Source organism: Staurois parvus, unplaced genomic scaffold (genome assembly GCF_062004578.1).
Source record: "Staurois parvus isolate SC_StPar_1 unplaced genomic scaffold, SC_StPar_1.0 ptg000530l, whole genome shotgun sequence".
Taxonomy (NCBI): domain Eukaryota; kingdom Metazoa; phylum Chordata; class Amphibia; order Anura; family Ranidae; genus Staurois; species Staurois parvus.
The window spans coordinates 12,343,652-12,370,428 of record NW_028318326.1 but is presented as its reverse complement, the minus strand read 5'-3'; the positions used below and the strand labels follow the sequence as shown (position 1 = coordinate 12,370,428).

The 26,777-nt window shown below is 40.1% G+C and overlaps 1 protein-coding gene across 1 annotated transcript in view; it reads left to right on the top strand.

The window, feature by feature from the left end:
- MYO3B (myosin IIIB) overlaps nt 1-26,777 on the top strand; it is a 463,809-nt gene that overhangs the window by 367,560 nt on the left and 69,472 nt on the right. Inside the window, exons 31-33 of the mRNA XM_089690537.1 lie at nt 8,997-9,100; nt 16,417-16,463; nt 21,948-22,109. Coding sequence (XP_089546663.1) covers nt 8,997-9,100; nt 16,417-16,463; nt 21,948-22,074 — 278 coding nt within the window. The 3' untranslated portion in view covers nt 22,075-22,109. The remainder of the gene's footprint in view (nt 1-8,996; nt 9,101-16,416; nt 16,464-21,947; nt 22,110-26,777) is intronic.

Here is a 26,777-nt window from a genome sequence, read left to right as displayed (position 1 = left end):
CTGTGCATACAAATCAATCTGCTTCTAACTTCAGCTTATTCAATTGAGCTTTTACAATAAAACCTGAAAGCTGATTGGTTTCTATGCAGAGCTGCACCAGATTATGTGTGTTCCAGTTTTAGTAAATCTCCCCCACAGTGCCTTAGGGAACTGATTGCCATTCAGTTAGGGTTTCCAATTTTTATTTTTTTTTAATGTCGAGCAGCCGTTTTGTACATGAGCAGAGTAGATAAATAGTTGTAGAGTACAACCAAGTGACAAATCCACATTCTGTTCCACACATTAGGTTAAGTGAACACTCATAATTGCTGACAGTCTCAAGTCTCTGCTTTCATTTACAAATTGGCCATTTGCAAATCTTAGAAGGTCTACAGAATTTAGAAGTGGGATTAGCAATTTGCTTGTTTTACAAATGCAACATGTTTGCTGTCTTTTATCATCTGGAAAGGGGCATATTTACACTATATTGCCAAAAGTATTGGGACACCTGCCTTTACACGCACATGAACTTTAATGGCATCCCAGTCTTAGTCTGTAGGGTTCAATATTGAGGTGGCCCACCCTTTGCAATGATAACAGCTTTAACTGTTCTGGGAAGGCTGTCCACAATGTTTAGGAGTGTGTCTATGGGAATGTTGGACCATTCTTCCAGAAGAGCATTTGTGAGGTCAGGGACTGACGTCAGACGAGAAGACCTCGCAATCTCCGCTCTAGTTCATCCCAAAGGTGTTCTATCGGGTTGAGGTCAGGACTCTGTGCAGGCAGGTCAAGTTCCTCCACCCCAAATTCCTTCATCCATGTCTTTATGGACCTTACTTTGTGCACTGGTGTGCAGTCATGTTGGAACAGGAAGGGACCATCCCCAAACTGTTCCCACAAAGTTGGGAGCATGAAATTGTGCAAAATGTCTTGGCATGCTGACACCTTATGAGTTCCCTTCACTGGAACTAAGGGGCCAAGCCCAACCCCTGAAAAACAACCCCACACCATAATCCCCCCTCCACCAAACTTTACACTTGGCACAGTCAGTCAGGCAACTACCGTTCTCCTGGCAACCGCCAAACTCAGACATGTCCATCAGAAAACCAGACAGAGAAGCACATTTTGCCAATAAGTGTGTGCCTAAGAGCACACGTTACTGTGACAGTAGGATAAAACACATCAATAGTCAAAATATATTATTCCATTTCATATGTAGTGCATTTTTTATATTAATGAAAAATAAAGAGTCGGCTGATTATCCAAGAGTCAAAGACTTCCACGCCACTCTCATCCAAATAAAGCAAATGAATCCCAATTAAAGCGGTAGTATTCTTTTGGTTAAAAAAGGTAATATCATAATGTGCTAGTATGCACCGCATATGCATACTAGCACATTATGACAGTGCCCCTCCTAGACTTCCAAACTCGAAAGAGTAGGGCCCTCTAACCCCCTCGTGTGCTGTTTGTAGTTGCTGTACTGTTTCATGTATTGTTCCTCCCTCTATTGTACAGCGCTGAGCAAACCCTTTGGTGCTATATAAACTCGATGTAATGTAATGTAATGGTGTCCCTAGGTGGGTGCGGGGGGTGCGCCCCACACTAGGTGACACCTATCTCACGGGGTGACACCAAAAAGTTTTACAGCAAGCTGACGATCCCCACAAGATGGATCGGATCTGCGGTAACACGTGGTGTCACCCCACGAGAGGTGGGCGGTCCCTGTTGTGCACACATAGCCTGGCTCTTCCCCTCCCTGTGTCCCCACCGTACCCCCCACCGTGTTACAAGATCAGTTAACCCCGTATAGGTTAAAAGCCGACGATCCCCGCAAGATTGATCGGATCCGTGGATTGGGGAGCATAATGGATCGGACGCCCCTACATTATGAAAGACTTACCTTGAAATCAAGCCCTCCAGCGGTGTCATTGCTGCAGAGGCTTCCTTCTTTACCTGGTCTTCCTTCTGGGTTCGATGACGTCACTCTCGCATATGCACGCAGAAGTTTCAACTATGGCACACAGCTCTGAAGGAACACATGCACAGGTGACGTCACAGGCTGATGCTTGCTAGAATATATTTTAAACGGTAAACGTATAGGAGATATTTATTTTACCAAAAGGTAAGCTTTGTTAAAAGCTTACCTGTAAGTAAAAATCAAAATGTGGGTTTACTACCACTTTAATACATACAGTATTTATTCATGATGTTATTAAGTTGAATTCATTTCCCCATTACCAACCTACTTTGTTGTGCCGCACACATACAAATTAAAAGAATGACTTCTCAAGTTCAACCCCAATATAAGAAGAATCTTATTAGAATATTCACGCTATGCTCACTAGCATAAAAGAGAATGGCTCCAAATCAATTTGGATCATTCGCTATGTTGTTATGTTATTTTGGATGCTTCAAACATTAACAAAAAGCCCAAGCTATCTCATCATGTCATCTAAATGAAACAAATTAATTTGTTGTTTTTGTTATAGTTTATTTTGGGCTATTTGTAATTCGTTCTTATTGCGATTCAGAGATTTGGATAAATTCGAATCTCAGAATCACTCAAATTTCAATTTGTAATGAAACAAATCATACATGTCTATTCCTGACACAGGTTTTGACCTCTCCACACTCTATCCAAAACTAAAGCTTTGGCTAGAGATACACATAAGGATGGATTTATTAAAAGGCAAATAGACTGTGAAGTTTGCAAGTGCAGTTGCCCTCATTTCCCTCAGAGTTTAGTAAATGCGATAAAGCATTGCTGATTTCCAGCATCCAATTGTGTGCAAGTGAAAATGCTGTTTTTTTATTTTCCTTGCACCAGATTGGGTGTTCTTTACAAAGTGAAAAATAAGTTCAACTGGACTTGCAAAATGCACAGTCTATTTGCCTTTAGTAAATCCACCCCATGTGTTTGTTTTCAATCTTTTTAAATCAACTTTTTTCAAAATAATACTTGTGATACCAAATTGCCTTGTCTCCCAATCGTGCTCCTGTGTTGTAACCCTGCCATATGCTTCCCTGTGCATTGCGCAGGCATGGTCCATAATTGTTGTCCATAAAAAAGCAGGTTCAGAGCATTGATGTCTATTGGCCCATGGAGTCAGTACATGTACACAGGAAGTGGCTGAAAGTGGCTGAAATAGATCAGCAGCACTGAGCTGCAAAAAAAATGGAAAGAAAGTGGAAACACACGTTTATGAATAAAACGAAAGTTGTTTTTGATACACAGGGCTTGAGCAAACTAATGTCAATCACCCAGCTAGTATTTAGATCTAATTTAAAGTGTTACTATACCCAGGACCCTGCATTCGCTATCTGTCTTCCACAGTACACAGAACATGGAAATGCAATTATTTTAGTAAATATAAATTGCTAAATACCTTTTCTCATCAGCAGTATATAGCAGTCTTGTGACTTCTGCCAATGTCAGCCCGAGCACTGGTTAATTTTGTAGGAGAAGTTTTCATTCACCTCTGTTTGTCCTTTGAGGCTGCATGACCCAAAACCCTCTTTCAGGACAGTGCTGATTGGTCCTGTGTCAATCAAATGCACCCTCCCAAAAAAAAAACAACAACTAGCAATTCACACCAAACAGAGCATGTGCAGAGGGTCTCCTAGGGCTTTGTACTATCAGCAGATGCATTGAGGACTGTGAAAGAAGAAGAGGAGGATCAGAGAATACATGATGTATAGGGAGGATAGTACCTCCTGCGCAAGTTCCTCTATTTTAACCTCCCTAGCGGTCTGATTATGTCCATATTTCTGTGCTCAAAGTGGTACATTTTTTGCATGGAAATATGTATTTTTTTTATTGTAGGTCTGTAATTTTTAGGAATAACTCACTGAAAGCTGTCCGAACAAGAGTCTAGTAAACATTCCGGGTATGATAAAATTTGAAACACGAAATCATAAATTATAATTTAATAAATAATCCTAAAAAATAATAATATAATAATAATAAATTTAATTCAATAATATAATCAAACCAAAAACACTGAAATTTGAAATATAGCGCCAAGTTCACACATCACAGAGCAAAGTCGCAAAATCGTTTTCAGTGTCTGATGACGACTTTCCCCACAAATCATTATCACTCAATTCTGCAAGTAGTTCTAATTTACTATCGCTGTTCTCTAGCTGGTCTAAAACCGATTTTGACCTAAAGGGGCGCTTTTTGGACATCATGAACTTTTCTCAGTTTCCAGGCAGAAAGAACAGTAAAAATGCAGGCAGGGCGCAGGACAAAGCACTCGGGACAAAATGTATGTGAAATGGTTTGATACAGTAATGTTTTACTATGTGATTTTAGTGTATTTAGTGAATGTCACTTTTTGTCATTTTCAAATTTCCCGCCACTCCGTCCCCCCGTACGTCCCAACGCTCGCAGGGAATGGAACCCAGATGACAGATGCCGGCTTCCGCCGGAGGACATTGCCTTGGACACTGCAGGAGGGACATCGCGGGAGCGCAGGACAAGGTAAGTGAAGAACAGATGCTGGAGCAGCGCCGCATGGTAAGCCCAAGTGTAGCTCGGGGTTACCGCTTTTGGTGCTGAAACTCTACCCCGAGCTACACTCGGGAACACCGTCAGGGAGGCTACAGGAAGCTTGAGTAATTATCTTCAGACGAGATAAGGCTTCAAATTATATTTATTATTGCATATTCGTATATGGGGAATACAGTCTCTGTCCTCCCTGTATCGCGTCTTTCATAGAATCCTTCTCTGCTTATATAGCCCTTCTTATCAAATAGAAACAGATCACGTTGGAAGGACCAAAGCAGACACTATACCCCTCCTAACACATCACACACGCCTAATGGCACAATTCCAGTCAAGACGTGTTTTGCAATGAACACTGTGAAATATATGAAGTTATAAAAAAATTTCTGATGAGACAAAATTTGAATATACAGCCATCTTATAATGTCATATACTGTATGTGTGGCTCAGTAAGGATCATAGTGATCCCTATACAAGGATCAAACAGACTTTTTACACAATGCAGAGAATGAATCCCTTAGCCTAGGTTCACACTACAGTGATGTGGTAAATCCCATGTGATTCGCACCGCATTCCTGTACAAATCACATGCGATTTGTATGCGGTGCGATCGGAGCCATACATTTTGTATGACTCTATTCGCACCGCCTCCGCACCAAAAATGTGCAGGACCCTTTTTTGGTCTGCACTGGAATCGGATCGCAGGAGTATTCACACCTATGCGATCCGATTCTGCACATCGCACTGCGTTTTGCAGACCGATGTCGGGGTGTTGTTAACTTAACATACACACCCACATCGGTTCGTATGAACGGGGTGTGAATCTGATGCGGTGCGGAATTCGCACAGAAAATGCTGAAATTCCGCAACGCATCAGTGTGAACCAGGGCTCAGGTTCCACAGTGAGTATAACAAGTATACTTTACTGCATATACAGACTGATTTACTGTTGTGGGTTTAGTAACACTTTAAGTATGAAATATTTACAGTGAGGTCAGATTGTGCTTACATAACCAACAAGTTGGACATACATGGAAAGATATTATTCCATCCTACAGATGATTGCTTTACATTAGCCATTGTTTATGGTAGTTGGCTTATCATAATGGAAGTTGTGTTGTAGGTGATCAGACAAGGTGGAACTTTTTCTATGGTTTTCTTTTCATGGAAATTTTTGTATGATTTTCTTTTCATCTCTACTGATATGGCAGTGATAAGCAGAGATAACTGGTGCCTCGTGAGCTGTTATGCTTTAAGGGGGGTGTGCATATTGAATGAAGAGGGATTATTGGGAGAGGTGACTATGTCATTCAGCTGTTGCAACTGACATTCTAACATCCATCCTGTGTATATACATTTTATAATATGTACACACGGTTTTTAGTAGTGCCATTTTAGGTAAATCCACAGTGAATTATGGTATAGAGAATCTAAAATGCATTTCCAACAATCACGAGGGCTACAAAGTTAAATCTCCTGATCCTCCCTCTTGTATCTGTGCGTAATGGCTGTTCTTATCTTTTTAATTGGATAGAAATTATATTATAGATGCTTACTTCATTGTCACTTTCATCTTAAAACAATTATTTATCCCTTGTTAATGGTACATTAAATACTTTAGTAACACATAAAGGCCTCATCTTTCAGAATCATGACATCATTTACAAATGAAAGTAATGCAGTTCAACAAGACTGGATGCTTTTCCGGCAGAATGTGGTACGCAATTATTAAAATCAGAAGTTCCTGCTCCAGTAAAAGAGCTTGTTTGATGGAGCAGCATTTTGGTTGGCTATGCTGTGACCATGTGACCCCTGACGTCCATCTTGGGTCAGCAAGGTCTTTATAAGTCCTTTATAAGCACCTGGATTTTGGCATGCTTCTCTGTGAATGGCTAGTATAGGGAGAGAGCATAGTTGTTTCTTTTACCTGCTTCCTGTACCAAGATTACCCCATATGCCTTCATCACCGCTCTTGTAAAATTCTTGCAGGGGCAGCTGCTGGGAAATGAAGTCCTAATAATGTAGCCCCCACCAGAACTACATCTTCAGCAGTGTGGGAGCAGGCTGCTGGGAGCCAAGGCAGTAGCATTGTTTTGATGGAAAATATATCTGTGTGCATTCAAGTTGGATACAGAGGGGGGGGGCGTACTGTAGTCCAGCAGGCAGGACTGACAACTCCGCTTGGGATTTCAGTTCAGTAAATACACTGTGCAGAAAACTGAAATTCTGGCAGATGAACAAGTATAGTATTTTTCTGTACTTTAACTGAAAAAGTCACAAAGAAATGTTCATGTGTTGCAGAGATGTAATGAATATCTATTTTTTATTTTGCTAAACCATACACTTTAATATTGAAAAAAAAAAACAGCGTAGGTGTCTTCACAAGCAGTAGATGCCTACGATTCACCAAACAGCTTCAACTCCCACATGGAAGAAAAATGTATTTGAAATATATTTTTAAAATATTCTTCCCAAATATATTGACATATATCTGAAATTCTACAATTTTAGCCATATTCAATATATTTAAAAATATATTTCAATACATATATATATATATATATATATATATATATATATATTTCAGGTACTTAAATAGCGTCGACAATTTACGCAGTGCTTTACATATATATTGTACATTCACATCAATCCCTAACCCTCAAGGAGCATACAATCTAAGGTCCCTAACTCACATTCATATACAAGGGCCAATTTAGACAGGATCCAGTTAACCTACCAGCATGTCTTTGGAGTGTGGGAGGAAACCGGAGTACCTAGAGGAAACCCACACAGGCACAGAGAGAACATGCAAACTCCAGGCAGGAGGTGCTGTGGCTGGGATTCGAACCAACGACCCTAGTACTGCCAGGCGGAATATATATATATATTGCATGTTGAACTGCGTTTTTTATATATTACAAAATGTATAAAAAAATATATATATTTTAAATATATTCTTCAGATTTTTTTTCTAACATATACAAAAAAGTTATGTTAACATATTTTTACATATATTTGTAAGTGCATTCCAATAATGTATATTAAATGTATTTTGAAAGACAGTATATTTGAAAATGTATTTTTAAAAATTTTCATATTTCTGTGGGTCCAAGACAGGCATGCCTGGTGGAGTGGAGAGAAATCGGCAAAGATCTGTTTTTGGATCTCCCCTCTATCAAATAAATGGCCACTGCACTGCCATTAATGCCAGGGGGTGTTTTTCATAATGATTTCTCATTAAAATAAAACATAGAGACATGGATAGATGGGAGAGTTTGCTTTGAATATTAAAAGTAATTAAATAGCATTTGTGGTTTGTGATGCTCAGACGCAGTGCAGTTCCACTTTAAGAAGCAGCTTCATTGGGGTCCATAGGTGATATTAGGGGTTTAACAGACCCTGATGTTAAAGAGGATAATTTCCATTTTCAGCCCCCTGTGTCATATTAATAAAATTAGATGTAAAAGAAAAAAAGTCCCCCGTCCCTATGTACACACCCGTATGTACAAATATGTATGTGTCAGGTACACCTACGTATAAATACAACAATTGCATTATCCATATTAGCCATCACCAACCTCTGAAGTGAGATGAATAATTCTAAGGCCATCTTTCAAGATTACCCCTGAACTAATAACCTGCAAAGGCTTTTAAACCATTGCCTATGCCTATATTGAGTACCAAAATGTGTTGCTGTTTCACAAGCGTGTGCAAGTTTTAAGCCTTGACATGTTTGATATATATTTACTCAACTCAGCCTTATCTTTTATATTTTACCAACAAATGGGGTAATATATTGTGCTTGTGTGCACTAAAATTAAAGTTAGTGTACCTTAGATTGTACGCCCATTGAGGGTTAAGGACTGATGTGAATGTACAATATATATGTAAGTGCTGCCAATATATATGTAAGTGCTGTGTAAATTGACGGCACTATATAAGTACCTGTAATAAATAAAAAAAATAAATAGTGTATTTTTTACTGAAAATATGTGTTTGATAAGCTAATGATAGTGATAATATGTGTTTGATAGCTAGTGAGCTAATATCATGTAACCATATTATTCTCCAGGGTCTCTGCTTTCAGAAAAGATATCATGTTTGGGGTTTTAACTAATCTTCAGGCCTAAATTGTGCACTTTATTGTATGAAAAAAATGACTCTGGTAGATAAATGGTTAGGTAGGTTTATACAAAAGATTTTATTGTAAATGGACCTAACTCTGTCTATGGTTCTTTGTTGATCATTTTGACATACAGTTGACTGATCACTGATGGTATCCTCCACTTCTATATTATTATATTCTTCTGTTTCTGTAGCCCAGGTATATGACAGGTTCATTTTAAAATAACTCCAATTTCTTGAAGTGACAGTGTCTATCATGCGAGCGTATTGTTTAATTTTGAAATATCGTTCTGTAAGTGGCTCTTATTACCTGTAACAATTGAAGATAACAGATATTATTGAAATATAATTTCCTCTGAATGATGAAGCTATTTCTCTGTGACAGGTTCAGAAATATTTATTGAGAGGAAGTTGAGGACAAGAAGACGCTGTCAACAGCCCAAAACTCTGAACAGCCCTGAGGACAGCATGTACTATAACCACATTAATGTGAGTTCAGTCCAGCTGTGGAGAAATGAAAAAATGTGTGTCATTGTCACAGATGTGCTTCTTTCTATAGCTACACATTAATTCTTACACCACCATTGTTCTACAAGGTTTTGTTTAATAATTGCTCAATTTTATTAAAACTGAACTCCAAACAATAGCTTTCTACTTAGTCGTAGTAGAGTATGGGGTTAATTTACTAAAGGCAAATAGAATGTGCACTTTGCAAGTGCAGTTGCTGCAGAGCTTAGTAAATGAGGAGAAGCTCTGCTGACTTCCATCATCCAATCATGTGCAAGCGAAAATGCTGTTTTTTTTTTCCATTTTCCTTTTATGTGAATGGGTATTCTTTGCAAAGTAAAGCTTCTTCTCATTTACTAAGCCAAGGAGCAAATGCCTTTGCAGAGTGCATTTGCACTTGCAAAGTACATGGACTATTTGCCTATAGTAAATTAACTCCAATATGCTGTGATTTATGAAAGCAGATTTACTTTTTAATTTTGCCCAGCCAATTCTGCATTTTACACAGACAACATAGCAAGGTTAGTAACCTGACTTTTACTGCAGTTAACAGTATGGACTCATGTACACGGGGCGTTTGGAAAACTCTTCTGAACGATGGAAACTAACTGCTAAAAAAAGTCAGTTTAGCCGCGTTTGCATACCACGTTTATGCACGTTTATGTGCGTTTGTGTTTAGAAGCATTTTTAAAAGATATTTTTGTAGGAAAAAAGAGGGTGCTGTTGTGCTTAGGAAAAAAATTAATTAACATATATGTGAAAGAATTTAACTATATATAAGATACCTATATAGCAGCAGTCCTGAATGTGAATTCCTAAACACAAACTCTTATATATTTCAAAAATGGACCGTGCTAAGTCCCAAAAAGCGAGTGTGACTTACCTAGAGATAGGTGGCCATGAAATGACAGTGAGTTTACATCTATGTGGGGCACCAGTGTGAATACAGTGAAGCACTTGTCATTTCAATATCGAGTATCATCGTTAAAGATACAGCACCATTGAACCAATTATTCACATGTTGGGACTGAATATTAATATTGTATTTGTATTTTGCTCAGCGCTATCACTTTAAAGACTGCAAAGTTTATTTTGTCTATTTGTGACCTTAGCGCGGTCCATTTTTTAAATATATAGGTTTTTAAAAGATAACCTCAGGAGACCTTCCCAAATGCCCAGAATGCACTGAAAAATAGTAAACAAAAAATAACTATTTCAGACATTTTGATAGGAATAGAGAGAGCAGAAGCAGAGAGAGCAGTATGTGTTGAGATGACCTGTCTTTTCTGGTTGTATTCACTATGGATCCCATCATGAGCATAATGCAGCACGTTCTACCACTTTTTCCTTCACGCAAAACCTGGAGCTGACTGCGCTGGTGTACCGGGCCCATTTGAATACATGGAAAACGCTTTGCATGCATTTTCGATGTTGAAAAAAGGCTCTGGACAGCATCTGGACATGGAACAGTTAAAAAACGCTTCTAAACGCAAACGCTTTTAAACGCGGTTAACCGCGTTTACAAGTGTTTACACGCGTTTACAAGTGTTTGGTGTTTGAAACGCCAGTAAAATCTACTCCTGAATGCAAGTTTGGTGCATTCAAAAAAACAACTGGAAACTCAACTGCCTGTAAATGACTATAAACGACTATGTGTACATAAACACATAGGAAAACATTAGGCAGAGTTCAGGTGCTGCTGAAAAAAACGCTCAACAGCTCCTGAACGTCAGTTTAGGAGCTGCAGTGTACATGAGCCATATAAGTTGTTTACCAACCTGCCCCAAGCCTGAAATTGGACAGTGATAGAGCAACAGCAGTCTGATGAGCTCATCCTTCTACTCACTCTTCTCTTGTATCAACATGTTTAGTGTCAGCACACATGCATGCAGCAGAACCTGAAAGCTGACGAGTTTTGGCTTCACTTTGTCCCAGTCTGGTACAGGTGATTATAGCAGGCTGATTTCATGGGCGGACTGACAACTCATGGGGCCCCCGGGCAATAGGAAATCATGGGGCCCCTGTGTCCTCACCCACACTCAAACCACACCCAAAAAGGCCTATGAAAGGTACCAGGGGCATCTCATGGGGCCCCCTACTGACCCCGGGCCCTCGGGCAGTGCCTGAGTGGCTAAATGGTCAGTCCGCCCCTGGCTAATTTAGATACTTACACTATAAATATATACAGCACCTGCATTAATTGGTGATTTTTTTTATCAACCTGTAGGTCAGCTTTAAATAAAACTATGAACCTCTCCAAACAATTTCCCATAATGACTAAGCCTAGATGGGGAGAAGTGAATCACAGAGTTTGAACTGGCAGTTTGTGAAATGCTCAGGGAACAATACAGCTCTTTTAAACAAGCTGATTTAGCTTTTTTGTTTGCTTTCCAATGATGTTTATGTTGTACAACAGGTACCCAAAGGTGTCCAACCCTACATTAACGTGAATTTGTGGCCATGCTTTTGAAATTTAAGTTCTTACATATTTCTAACAACGAGCTTTAAAACAAGTCTACACTGAACTCTGTGTCTGCGAGCACTGTGGAGCAATTTGTTCCCAATCTTCCCAGCAGAAGCACTCAAGTTTGTTTAAATTGTTTTCTCAGCAGCTCAGCTCATCTTGCTTCCCTCTCCCAACAGTGACTCAGCAGCCTTCCAGCCTTCTAATGTAAACCCAGAGCAGGTCTTCTGGTAGGTGGACGGTATTAAACTCAAAAGCTAAAATTGTATGTACATCAGATTACCAATCATTAGGCTTTTTCCTTTATTTTCACCTAGCGATCATGCCAGTTTGTTATTTTTTAACTTCCTTTAATAGACCAATCAGTCCAGCAAAAGTGGCAGTTAGAGGGTTGGGACAAACCATTTACTACTGATAGGGGTGCTTACTATGATCAGTTTTCATTCATTTATGTAAAACATTTTTGCCCAAAAGGAACAAAACTGTATATGTATCTGCTTAAAAAGTGTTAGTTGGAGTTTGCCTTTAATTTGTTAGTCAAGTTTAGCACTACCCTCCTAAGGGCCACTGGATTAGATTGGATTCCCCCTAAGCTTTGCATGGCCAGGCAACATGCATTTTCCACATATGTGCTCTCAGAGCCAGTAAAACAGTCCTTGAGCTGGTTCTTTAGTGGGTTTTTTTAAGAGGTTAACAACTTGGATGGGGTCTAGGGGTATATGGGATGCCCAAGGAACTGTAGAACTCGAGGACAAACTTCTCAGTAACTATGTACAAAATGTGGTTTAGCAACATTCTCTCTTTAAGAAGCACTAAAGCCCTTCAGTGTACCTTCCCTGCTCCTGGATGATTCCTCCACTTCACCCAGCTGCACTGAGCGTATTCTCTAGGCAAGGGGACTCAGAAGCTGTCAGTTGAACAGTCCCAGGTGAGCAGCTAGTTGGGTCTTGCACCTGACCGCCCTCTTCCTTCATCTAGCCCAGGGGGGTGTAATAATACTCACACTATTCTCTCCTGTTAGCGTAGTGGGTTGGCGGTTGCCTTCAGGCCTTATGCTAGGCTGGCTCTTTCCTTGCTTCCTGCTCCCTGTTGTCCTCCCCAGGAGACGTTGAGACAGTGGAGATCCTCTTCTCCAGCGACCTGCCTGTAGGTAGGCTCCCCTCCCTGGGGCCCCCTCCCAGGATCCTCACTTCAGCCTTCCTGAGTCCATCTTCCCCCGACTCTACACACTATTCCCCAGGCTCTCTGATATTTGAGGGTTGCCTTGGTCGCCATGCCCAGCCTCCTGCCAGGGGATTGGCCAGGATTCCACAAACATGCAGATCTGGGCCTCCTCCCCTCCTCTCCCCTGCTCCATAAAGCTATTTCTGGAAAGGTGGGATGGCTCCAGAAGCCCTGACCTGTTAGAGCCTACCAGCCTGTCCTGAGATAACCTCACTACCTCACTCCCAGGCTGGCTCACCCCCAGGCTGCTACTTAGCCTCTATCTAAGAAAAGAAAAAACAAGTCGATCTAAAACTGCTAATCTAACACTACTCTCTCCCTTCTACGCAAATTGACAATGCTGCTGTCTCCAATGCTCCTCCATCTAGAGTGGAGAAACCCTAACACAGGAAGTGTGTTACTGGCCAATCACTATGTAAAAATAAATGAATAAAAGCCTCCAAAAAAGAAAACTAATGCATCCAGAATTTTAAGGATTTGTAAACTGCAGTATATTTGATTTTGTTTATGAAGTTTAATATCACATTAAAGATAAATATTTAATTGCTTCTGCTGTGAATTTAGGATTAATTGTTCACACATACTTTGTTTAGCTTCCGAATCCTGGAATAGTGTGGGACATCCATCAATCTTGCCACATAATAAGACAGTGCAGAGCTAGAGGAGTGGGAAAGATTTATTAAGAGATTACATTAGGAGACAGCGTTTCTTTCCTTGTGTTTTAAATAGCACTGTGGAAATGTAAAATATTGCCCTGACCCCTAATTGTATGTTTTAAAGAAGAACTCCGGGAATCAAAAAACATAATCAAAATACATTTTTTATAGGCAAAAAGGATATAAATCCACCTTCCATGCACTAAACACCTTTGAAAACACAAATTATTATCTTTTGAATGTAGCAGTGACATCAGCACTTTGCTTCATGTAGCTTGTGCAAAGAGAAGAGCTGTGGGAAGGACCCAGCAGGCTCCACCCACTACAGGCTGCCTGCAGAAAATCATTGGAGGGGGCGGATACAAGACCAGTCACCCTGCACAAGGAGAGAGAGCAAGAGTGACTAATTATAGGAAGGTCCTGCACAGAAGCAACATCTCACACTGGATTACTGCACAGATCTAGAAGAAATTCCCAAAGCACACTAACATGCAAGAAGGAGTACACAAGACTTTAGACAATATTTGCTTATCCTGGAGTTCAGTTTTAATTTAAATTTTATTTTGGATCATCTCATAACTGTCAAAGCTGTCTCCAGAGAATTTCAGTGCAGAGGTAGAAAATACTGTACATGAAAACCTAGTGCAATCCTTTTCTACAAGAGAGGCAATCAGAATTAAATTAGACATACTGTATACCTGATTCTGTTGGTAGCTTCCCTGCTACATCGTTTTTTGTGGCCTTAAACGTAGCCTATCACCTAAACAGTAGAATGCTAAATCCAGGTTTGAAACCAACCAATGCATGCTTTAACTGACTTGACCATGTGTGAATATAGCCTAACTGGTGTTTGCTACATTTGTCTAATTACTATATTGTAAGTTGCTTGTAAATGGATGAATGAAAATGACATACATGTGTAGATGAGATCATTGCACAAACATAGTTTCATCCTACTTATTTGATATGTATAGCATACAGTCAGGGGCGGACTGACAACTCATGGGGCCCCCGGGCAATAGGGGATCATGGGGCCCCTGTGTCCTTGCCCAAACTCAAAAAAGCCTATGAAAAAGGTACCAGGGGCATCTCATGGGGCCCCCTACTGACCCCAGGCTCTCGGGCACTGCCCGAGTTTCCAAATAGTCAGTCCGCCCCTGCATACAGTATATGGTTAGCCAGGGGAATGTATGTGACATCTTGACAATCCACTTACTGATAGATCTAATCTAAGGCTGCCTCTGCATAGCCATTTCTTTCATCACAATGATGCCAGTTGAGAGCTCTGCCTGTTAAAGCCCAACTTAAAACTCACATCTTTTTTTTTTTTCATAGTTCTGTACTACTGCATGTTATTATGTTTAACTTATTGTTGCTTAAAAATGATTTAAATACCTTTTACTTGCAGTGGAAATGTACAGTCTGTACTCCAACTCTAGTTCTCTATGCTGAATATCTGCCCACTGCAGTGCTCTATGCTGAATACCAGACCACTCCAGTGCTCTATGCTGAATAGCAGTCCATTGCAGTGCTTCATGCTGAAAAGCAGCCTGCTCCAGTGCTCTATGCTGAATAGCAGTGCACTGCAGTGCTTTATGCTTAAACACAGCCCACTTCAGGACCCTATGCTGATTAACAGCCCACTGCAGTGCTCTATGCTAAATAACAGCCTACTCCAGTGCTCTATGTTGAATAACAGCCCACTTCAGGGCCCTATGCTGAATAACAGCCCACTGCAGTGCTCTATGCTAAATAACAGCCTACTCCAGTGCTCTATGTTGGATAACAACCCACTGCAGTGTTTCATGGTGAACAACAAGCCAGTTCAGGGCCCTATGCTGAATAACAGCCACACTCCTCAGCACAAGAGTCCCTATCCAGATTCATCTTACAGAGGAAGTGGGAGACATGTCTGACCAGGTCTGTTAGATTGCAGACGGCACCAGGTCAAACTCTTGTGCTTATTGAACTGCACAGACACACTTTTTTTAGTCATGCTGTTTAAACTGCTTTTAACAAGAAAGTACTATTAATGTATGAAAATAGAGTTACCACAAGGTATATATCAGAATAATTATTTCTGTGACTTCAGTTGGACCCTAAAGTGAAAATCCCCGCAAAACAGAACCAAATGTTTCATCATGGCAGATGAAGAATATATTTTAAAGTGGCTCACAAATGGTGAATAGATGGTTACAAAGGAGATTTATTGACCTTTGCTCAGAGATTTTTCAAAATGAATCTGTCACACCTTTTTAAAATCTCTAATATGGCTCCCTAAGATAATTTAACAGATAATCATGCAAATGAATTATGTCCACATGCTCATTGTTGGTCAACAAAGACTTTCTTTGGTTGTAATCAGGGCCTTCCCAGCACTCATAGCCAACAGATATCAAATGTTTTGTTTTTTTTACAAGAGCCACATTGACATGAACTATGTAGTTCATATATGACTGCTTCTATTGTTGTGCATTTGATAATATAATAACATGAGCATAACATTGAACACATTGGACCATTTTATGGATGGCCAATGCTGTTGCACTTTGGGATGGTGTGAATGAGAACATAAAATCTTCCCATGTATGAGCCTGTTTTTTGCTCTCACTCCATTTCAGATCTCTTCAACCTTTCCTTCTTTCCTCTATCGTAGCAGCCCATCTCTCCATCCCCTCTCTTAACACAGCGCTGGCTGAACATGTGCCTCTGCCCTTTATCAGTTGCTTTCATATCAGGATGTCTCCTTTCACGGTGAATAATTGATGTGGTTTATCAAAGAAAACCAACATGCATGCTTCATCAGGCTCACTTGAGCCCTTTGATCAAAAAAATTATGCTTTGACTTGTGATATTATCAGCATCTGCTTGCATTCAACACAAAATCACTTTGAATTAAAAATTAACGACTCCCTGCTTAGCTTCTCAAAGCGTGTTCTTGGTCCTTCCCGCAGGGAACTCTAGACTATCAAGGGAGCAAGAGGAAGCCGAGAAAACTTGGGTAAATATCCATCCTGAATTTAACAACTGTAAACAGAAGTCCTTTTGTAAAATGGAAAATTCTTAAACATTGAAATTGTTTAATTTTGCCCCCCTGGATGTGTATATGGCTCCCTACTAACAAGCATAATGATAACAGCTTAAAATTCAGCAAAGTGCCAGCCGCAACAAATCAGAGATGTGACAAAAGGCCTGTAATCCAAAGGACATTAATAGTGGAAGTTAAAGGGTACCTGTGATGTCAGAAATATAGGAGATGCCATTGCTGACTTTTCTAATCTTGTCTTAAGGTATTGATGTTGACTTATTGTAGGTGATCTGATTCCTGGGGCACGTAGCCTCTACACCTCAGAGGACCTCCACAATTTTCCAGGCTTTTAGTGTATTGTAAGAAAAATGTAAATCGAAGTGCCAAACCACTGCTAAAGCCTGGAAGACACGGTAAGCTCGCTGATTGGATGCCGACTGACTGCTGGCTTTCCAGTAAGCTTGTTCAACAGAAGCTGGCCAAGAGATTGGCTTCTGCCAAACAAGGACCCATACACATGGGCCCAATGTTGGCTGGTATCTATTGTACTGGCGGATTTCAGCTGATATTTGGCCCGTGTCCAGACACAACTTTATTCCAATAAAAGTCAAAGGAACAATTGAAAAATTAGCTATTGCATTTTGGGTGTCCAAACCTGCCCCCTTCCACAAGGCTAGAAAAAACATAAGGAGATCCCAATAACAATACAGTATTGATATAGTATCCCCTTTTCGTTGTTTCATCCAAATAACCAAAAGTCAAAAGTATTGAATGTTAAAAATCAAAAAGTCAGGTACCGCTGAACAAATATCCCTTACCCTCCATTAAACAGCTACTTTTCCCCTTTAATCTTATATATTGAAATAAGTGGACTCCACGGGAGAACAGGCCTAGTGTACCTGCTGGCCCTAACAGGTGATAATTTTTCATCAGAAGACAACCATAAATGACTTGGACATTAGTACTCATTTAGAGTAGTCATATGATGTGTATAAATACTGAATACTGAATACATATATACCATGTAAAACATTCATATATAAAGACTCTGGGAAGATAAAATATGGACCTAGTTAGAATAAATATAAAAATAAAATGTATATAAAATCAATATGTGTACAGCAGTGGTGTATTTAGGTTTTGTGCTGCCCTAGGCAACACAAAAATTGGCACCCCCCCCCCCCAAGCAGAAAGAGCCTGACATTGACCAAGAGCACCCCTGCCTTCCACCCGAGCCTTCCACTACCACTGCCCCCCATACACCATACACCAGCCACCATCCCCCATGGCGAGAGAAAGACACTCACCTTCACAGCTCATCCCCAGCTTCACAGACATCCCAGACATCCCCAGGAATGAGAGTCGGCTGTGCATACACCGTCATGACACCCACAGCATATCTCAGAACCCACCGGGGCCCCATGCCATGTGTGACCCTTCTTTCGTCCCTTCTTCCAAGGGGCAGTGCTGCCCCCCCTGAAAAATGCCACCCTAGGCAAATGCCTTGTTTGCTTTGTGGTAAATATACCCCTGGTGTATAGCCCAAGCTATACACTATACAATCCGATTGCAAAATCCCTCGACAATCTTCCTAGTTCCACCAACACCATGCATTATGAAAATAAATCCAAACACACCAATCCATTAGTAGTAGATCCAAAGGAGAATGTAAAATCAGATTGCACAGTGTATGTGTGTAGCACTGCCCCCTTAGGAGTCACTGAGGCAACATATATTTTTCACATTTTGCACTCTGCAGTCAGTAAAACAGTCCTTAAACTTCATTTTGTGATTTTATTGAGGGATTAGAACTTAGATGGGGTATAGGGGTACATGGGATGCCTGATGTACTGTAGAACTTGAGGACAAACTCCTTAGCAACTATGTACAAAAATGTGACTAGCATCAGTTTCTCTTTAAGGGGCGCTAAAGCCCCTTCCATGTACCTCCTCAGACCCTGGATGATTCCTCCTCTTCACCCAGCTGCCTTGAGGGTATCCCTAGGCAAGGGAAGCTACAATTTAGAACACCAGTCCCGGATGAGGAGCTAGTTGGGTTTCCCACCTGACTGTCCTCCTCCCTTATCCGGCCCAGGGGGTGCAAGAGTAATCACACTGTCCTTTCCTGTCAGCTTGGTGGGTTGGTGGCTGTCTTCGGCCTTTTGCTGGGCTGGCTTTTTCCTGGCTACACAGGATGTCCTCCCTAGAAAATGTGTGGCAGGGGAGGTCCTCTTATCCAGCACCTTCCCGCAGGTTGGCCCCCTCTAAGGCGCCCCCTCCCAGGCTCCAAACTTCAGCTCTTCACTCCAGCTTCCACTGGACAGTCTGCCCCTGGTACCCAGGCTCTGCCACATTTGAGGGTTGCCCTGGTCACCATGCCCAGCCTCCTCTCAGGGGATTTGGCCATCCCAGGCTGCTATCAGCCTCTGTCTACAAGAATAAAACAACAAACAGCCTATCTGGCTAACTTGGAGGGCATTACATGTGCAGCCTAAGAAGTTGCCAAAGAATTTTATATCCGCAGACTATCCAAAACACAACTACAGTACATTTGTCACCTGCAGGGGATACCTGCTGTAGGTATGAAACATTTCTATACTATATCATGGGTCTACCACTGATGGACTGGTGTGTTTGGATCTATTTTCATAAAGTATGGTGTTGGTGGATCTGGGGGAGATTGTGCAATGGGATTATATAGTGTAGGGCTTATATTATGTTATACACAGGGCTCTGTACACAGATCAGCAATCTGCAAAGCAGGGAGGAAAAGCAGCCAGATCTGTTAATAAAGGCAGCAAAAATTACACATAGTACACTTGTTAGGCACACAATTGCCATGAAGGGGGTAAAACCTTCCGAAGGTCAACTGGCTATTGTATATGTAAATCCAAAGCTCTTTTTTTCAGTTTATCAATAGGATAGAGAAAGGTTATATCCCATATCAGGTTATTTTTTGTTTCCTGTGTCCCACTAACAAAAATTCTCTTCATTTATAGTCCCGAAGACTCGGCAAGACACAAGAGGAAATCTCTCCAAAGTCAACAGCATTGCTATCTTAAGCTGGCCATACATTAGTAGATTTTTCAGTGAACGTTTGTACGGGCATTTGTACGAAAATTCTCAGTACATTCGATCGTTTGGCGAATGCTGTTTGAAAGCACATCAAAATTTTGTTTTCCTTTAACATTCAATTTCAGAATGAATGGACTTCGACCAAACAAAAACTGCATACAATGTTAAAAATTATTTCATTTGAGAAAAAATTTCCATCCTGTTCCTTTTTCTCCTCACTGCGGTTGATGTTGAATGTTGATTTGACCCCGCTAATGATTAGAAAAGTGAACGAACATTCTTAAAATGAAAATTTTTGAATTAAATTCTACTAGTATATAGCCAGCTTTGCTCCATTAGAGGACTTTTCCACACATCTTGCTGTAGCGATAACTTTCAAATATAGGTTTTTTTCCCCCCACTTTCTGATTTGATGACAATGTTCAGTGATCAAATAGAGGGGTGAATCTCAAACACAGACAGCAATAAAAACCTGATAAAGGGCCTATCCCAGTCTTTCTCAACCAATGCCCCTTCTGTGTTTGCCAAAGGTTCCTTGAGCAATGGGCCATGGCAAATTGATCTCTTACCTACACTGACCACTAATTCCAGGGAGCAGGGGTGGACTGACAACTCATGGGGCCCCCGGGCAATAGGGGATCATGGGGCCCCTGTGTCCTTGCCCAAACTCAAAAAAGCCTATGAAAAAAGTACCTGGGGCATCTCATGGGGCACCCTACTGACCCCGGGCCCTCGGGCGGTGCCCGAGTTTCCAAATGGTCAGTCCACCCCTGCCAGGGAGCAGCTTTCAGGGGACATCACAATTGTGCTGGCTGCATTTTATTCTCTTGCTTTAATTTGATTTCAAGATCATTGCTAAAAATGTTGTTTTACAGAGTAGTAGAGTGTAAAAACATGGAACGGGTGTCAAATATGCTAGGTATGGCATATTATTTATTTTCATATTTAAAATGTGTTACAATTAATAATGTAATTAGTAATGTAAAAAATGTATATAATGCATCTTAATCCTTAAAGCCGAACTCCAGGCAACTGAAAAAATGATCTATTGCGGCAGGGCTGTACCCACACTGCACGGGTTAATAGCTAATTTTGTCTAGCGGAGAAGAGAAACAATTTCAGTTACTTAATCCTCTGCTCCCCCGGCAGATGGTACTCCACAATGCTCTGGTGGTGGACTGTCTCTTGGGATCACGTCCAATGCAGGGACAAGGACCCTGCTTTAGTCTTGATGATGTCAGGACCTTAGGCTGCTGGAGTATAGGGGAGAGGAGGCTGCAGGGACTGTAAATGGTTTGTCCCAACCCTCTGACACTTTTGTTGGACAGCTTGGGCTATTATAGGAAGTTATATAACAGACCTACTGGCTGGATCATCTAGTGGAAATAAAAGTCGAAAAAAGAAAACTAACCACCACATCTAATAATCTGTGAGCTGCAATAAAATACTTTTTTTTAGTTCTGGGTTTAATACTGCTTTAAAGTGTAATCAAACCTAAATAAAACACTGACAAGTAGGATTTTTATGAAGAAGACTCAATTGGTCTCTTCTGTCATAATAGCTTCTCCCTGCCTGCCAGCATTAATGTACTGTGAGCCGTACATGCCCATTAAAAAAAAAAATGCGGAGTTTAATTCCGCACATTAAAGTGTTACTGAACCCACAACAGTGCAATCAATCTGTATATGCAGTAAAGCATGCTTGTTATACTCACTGATGAACCTATGGGGTTGATCCTCTGCATTGTGTAAAAATGCTGTTTGATCCTGTCTTCTCTGATCCTTCTCTTGTTCAAATGTCCACCTGATAAGACAGACTGAACCCCTAGCCACATGCACATGCTCAGTTTAGTGTGTATTGATAGAGAGATTTTTTTTCTTTCTTGGGAGAGTGCACGTGATCAGCACAGGGCCAATCAGCACTGTCCAGACAGAGGTCAGGGGATTTACATCCTCCTAGAGCAGAAAGAAAACTCCTGCTACAAACTTTAACCAGTGCTCTGCTGAAGTCACAAGACTGCTCCAACTGCTGATGAGGTATTTAGCAGTTTATAGTAACTAAAATAATTGCATTTCCATGTTGTGTGTACTGTGGGAGACCAGATATAGTGAATGCAGGGTCCGGGGTTTAGTAACACTTTAAATACACCCTATAGATGATCTTTCCCAATAAAGCAGGGTCAGGTGAGCTAGTATTATTCCTTTAACTATATAACATGTTAATCAATTATATTTTTTCTGCTTTTTTTCTTTCATCTCCACTAACAAAATGTGTTGTGTTTTTGCCACTCCAGTCAAAGACACCTAATATGCCGTACAAATTGGAGACGCCTAGTTTATTATTTAGTGTATTGTGTAATGTATGTTGCATCTGTCTGTTTCAGCCAAGTCAAAGTTCTAGACAGAGAAGATGAATATTATAAACTGTTATCAACTGACTCGATTCCTGAGGAGGATCTATCTGTTTGCTCTCCTTTGGCACAGCAAGAAGTGTTTTTTGCCTCTAGCTAAACCTCTGTTCTCTAATCCACGCTATTTTGGAACTGGTAAGAATGTGTGATATTTATTGCAGAGATAATCATGTTTTCTGTAACGATCACAGGAGGTTTGGACAAGTGGGACCCTATGTATACTGTGACTTAACTACTGTATATACTGTATGTTTACAAGATGAATGATTTACTAAGTAAGCAGAAGCTGTTCACTTAGCAAAGTCAATGTGTTCACTTTGAATTGGTTGATTGAAATAAATACAGTTTCATCTTATTTACTAAGCTCAGTGCACATTGGCTTTGCTAAGTGAACAGCATCAGTTTCATTAGTAAATCAACCCGGTTTCTTTTCTCTTTTTGTGGATCAAAGTGACTAGCCAAATACTCAAAATATACACAATTTAGTGTATATATAAAATCTTTCTTGCATCCTAAGTGAAGCAATAAATCATGCCAAACAGCATGGATGAAGGAATCACCTCTACCAGCTATTGTATTCAGTAGTCAGTGGGACCCGTGGACGCTGAATACCTCAACAGTGGCTGCATCTTATAGGATGCTGCCACTGTGCAGGCACCAATGTTCCTCCAGGTTCCTTCAACAAAAGTCAATCCAAGCAGTTTATGGCTAGGTTTAGGCCCCTTTCACACGGGCGTTCCATATGTCCATTTTTCATCTGTCCATTTACAGATGAAAAATGGACCCCAATGTATTTCTATGGATATGCGGATGTAAACAGATGAACATCTTTTTACATTCGTTAATGTCAGCATCTGTTAACATCCGGTTTTTTTTTAATGTAAGAAAACCCTATTTTTCATCCGCAAAAAAACCCAAAACAGACAAAAAACGGATGTCAATAGATGTAAACGTATGTAAATGGACCAAAAATAGATGTAAACGGATGAACAATGGATGAAAAACCGATGTAAACGGATGAACAATGGATGAAAAAACTGATGTAAACCTATGTAAACAAATGAACAATGGATTAAAAAACAGATGTAAAAATGGATGTAAACGGATGAAAAAAGGATGTAAACTCATCCGTTTTTTCTTTGAAAAAATGTGACTGAACTGAAGAAAAAAAACGGAATGCCCGTGTGAGAGGACCCTTAGTTTAGACTATTTTGTTTTACTGGAAGACAATATGATTTTAATAGCACAACAAACAGTGCTTTAATATATTGCAGCAGGATTCATCTGCAACTTAGATATGTAGAAGTTGAGAGAAGACATGTGCAATTCATTTCATTCTGAATCGAAATGCGGATACATTTTTTATTATTTGGAAATTCAGATGTTTCCAAATTCCGAATCACAATAGTAATGAATGAAGATGAATCCTCCGAAATAACGAAAAAAAATTGGTTCAAAGCAACAAAACTCAAATTTGACTCAAATTTGGAAACGAATATGAAATGTACACATATTGCAATTTTTAGAAGTAAAAATTCAGCAGCCACATTTGAATCGAAAAAACATTGAATTTGAATGCTGATTCGTATTTTACGTATTCGGTCAAATTGAATTTGAAAACAAAATAAACAAAACTAAACTAAACAAATTCCACCCAAAAATTTAACTAAATGAAATTAGTTAATTATTGAATCGAAATGAAACAAATGTTTTCATTCTGAACGTTTTAAGTTGAGAGGTTGATTTAATAAAGGAGTAGGAAATATTCACTTAGCTAAGTGAATGAGATGAAGCTGCATTCAGTTCAATCATCTAAGCATGTGCAATCAAAAATCCTGTTTTTTAACTCGTTCAGCTCATTGGATGTACTACCTGGTGTGAAGGGCAGGGGAGACATTGGGGTCTTTTAGACACCTAATGTCTCCAAAAAGAGAACCTGTCACCTGCCTAATGCTATCAAATAGGGTTTTTTTTAACGCTTTGTGATAGCAATCAAGAAAAAATAAATCAACAAAAAAAACAGTTTAAAAAAGCAAAATGATTATAAAACGTATTTAAAAAAAATAGCTGTAACTACTATTGCCCCGCACACACGCACAAACACATGCCCAGTGTGCACACGTTTATGTAAACCGCAGTTGCAACATATGGTGATGTATCTATCACCTTGAAAATCAGAGTGAGAGCAATAATTCTAGCACAAGAGCTCCTAAATAACTCTAAAACGATGAGCTGTAAAGGCTTTTAAAGCATCACCTATGGAGATTTTTGGTTACTGTAGTTTTATGTGATATCACGGGTGCACACAATTTTAAGAATTGGCATGTTTGGTATCTATTTACTCAGCAAAACCTTACTTTTATATATTACCAAATGGATATTATATTGTGTGTGTTTACACTAAAATCAACTTTTTTATATTTTTCCTGAAAATTTCATTTATTAACCAATTGCCCAAATATCATATGACATATAAATTTGCAACTATCATCGTTCTATTCTACAGGACTTCTGCTTTCAGAAAATATATCATGTTTTGAGGGTCTAAGTAATTTTATTGCCAAAAATGATGTGTGCAAAAAATGAAAACATTTGCTGCATTTGCTGTAGAGGTGAACGAGTTAAAGAAAAACACTATTCTAAAAAAATATATTTCTTCTCATTCTTATGTTCGTGTGTGTTTTACTGCTATGCCATCCAAACCACCTGCTCCGGGCTGTACACATGCTGCGGCTGCAATGCTTTGCTTCATGGGCTCCTCAAAAATTAAACCCCCCACTGCATTTGTCAGGCAGTAGTTGCCTGAATCCACCCTGCAAGTGTGTGCAATACGTGAGGACACTGGTGCAGCCTTCAGAGGGTTAAAATAGGAGGGGAGGATGAGGATCACTTGGCAGAGGGGCAGCATCTTGCAGGTGACGGGAGTGGGCTGGGAGTGTACACTGACCATGTCATGCTGGCTGTGTAGGCTACATAAAAAGAGGATACACATGAAAGGGTATTTTTGGCAGAAGAGACATGGAAAGTCTCTTCTACCAAAAACACTCTGCCTTCTAAATTTTTTTTTGCTCTGCTTTAACCACTGTACCATGCCTGCAATGTACTGCGGACGGGTGGCTGCTATAGGCAAAGCGATGTATAGGTACATTCAGGGGCGTCCCTAGGGTAGGTGTCACCCGGTGCGCTAACACTTGGTGACACCCCCTCCGACGATCCCCGCAGAATGGATTGGATCTGCGGATTGAGCATAATGGATCCGCACCCCCCGCACCTGCCTCGGGATGCCACTGGGTACATTGCTGCCTACTTTGGGGTTTCGTGTGACCCCCCCCTGCGCATCATCTGCTGTGATTGTACACAGCGGGAGCCTATCAGCAAGTCCCAGCCAATGATTCGTGGCCGGGACCTGCTGATCGTCTGTGTACAATCACAGCCCAGAGCTCTGTGTTTGTAAATAACACAGAACTCTGTACATAGGGAACGATCTATCAGATGAGAAACGTAGAGATCGCTTAAAAAAAGCAGCACACTTTACACACCTTATACATAGTTAAGCACACATTTAACCCCTTGATCAGACTAGATGTTAATCCTTTCCCAGCCAGTGTCATTAGTACAGTGTCATTATCATTATCACTGTCATTATGATATCACTGATCACTGTATTAATGTCACTGGTGATGTCAGCGGCAGTTAGTGTCAGATTGCCCATCACACTCTTAGATTCCCATTATAAGTCACTGATCACCCCCATTTGGAGTATAAAAAAAATTAAAAATTCCAGTACATATACCATAGTAGGTATTATAACTTTCACACAAACCTGATCAACATACACTTATTGGGATTTTTTTTTTAATCAAAGACATGCAAAAGAATAGATTTTGGCCAACATTTATAAAGAAATTAGATTTTTTAAAATGTTTTTAATATTATTATTATATAATACAGTATTTATATAGCGCCAACAGTTCGCTCAGCGCTGTACATTACAATGGGGGACAATACAGGAGACAGTACTATAACAATACAGTGCGATACACGAGGCATATGTTTTATAGCAGAAAGTAAAAAATATAGGTTTTTTTTCAAACTTTTCAGGCTTTTTTTTATTTATATTGCAAAAAAAAAAAAACCCAATGGTGATCAAACACCAACAAAATAAAGCTCTATTTGTGTGAAACAAAATTATATCAATTTTGTTTGGCTACAGTGTTGCATGACTGCGCAATTACCAGTTAAAGTAGCACAGTGCTTTATAGCAAAAAATTGCCTGGTCATGAAGGTGATAAAATTTTTCAGAGCTGAAGTGTTTAAACAAAGCTGTAGTGTTTGCCAGCTCATCTAAGAACTGATAAACAACAATATATTCAATTTTTGTTTTTGGGTTTGGATACGTTTTAAGCTGGTAAACCCATCCTCCTCCTTGCCCTTCGATTCCTCAGAGCAGCTCTCTCCTCTGAACTGGACTAATCTTCTAGTATTTACACTATATTATAAGGCTGTCCTAAGTCAACTCAAGTCCTGAGGTCTTTTCTGTATTCCCAACAATCTTCAAAAACCTGCCCTGCAGCAGTGGCTGGATCAAGAGATCAAAGTGTCCTCTATGTCAAGTTTCTTTCTTTTCTCTCTCCCTCTCCCTGTTCTTTTATCCGAGTCTGTGTGTCCCATTCATGATCTTCCAATAAACACTCCAGCAACAGGTCCCGAGATTTCAGCCCCTTTTGTTAGACGGCTCTATGTGCACCAAAATATACAGAAAGTTTGCAGACAATTTAAACTTGCAGATTTGAGTGATTAAAC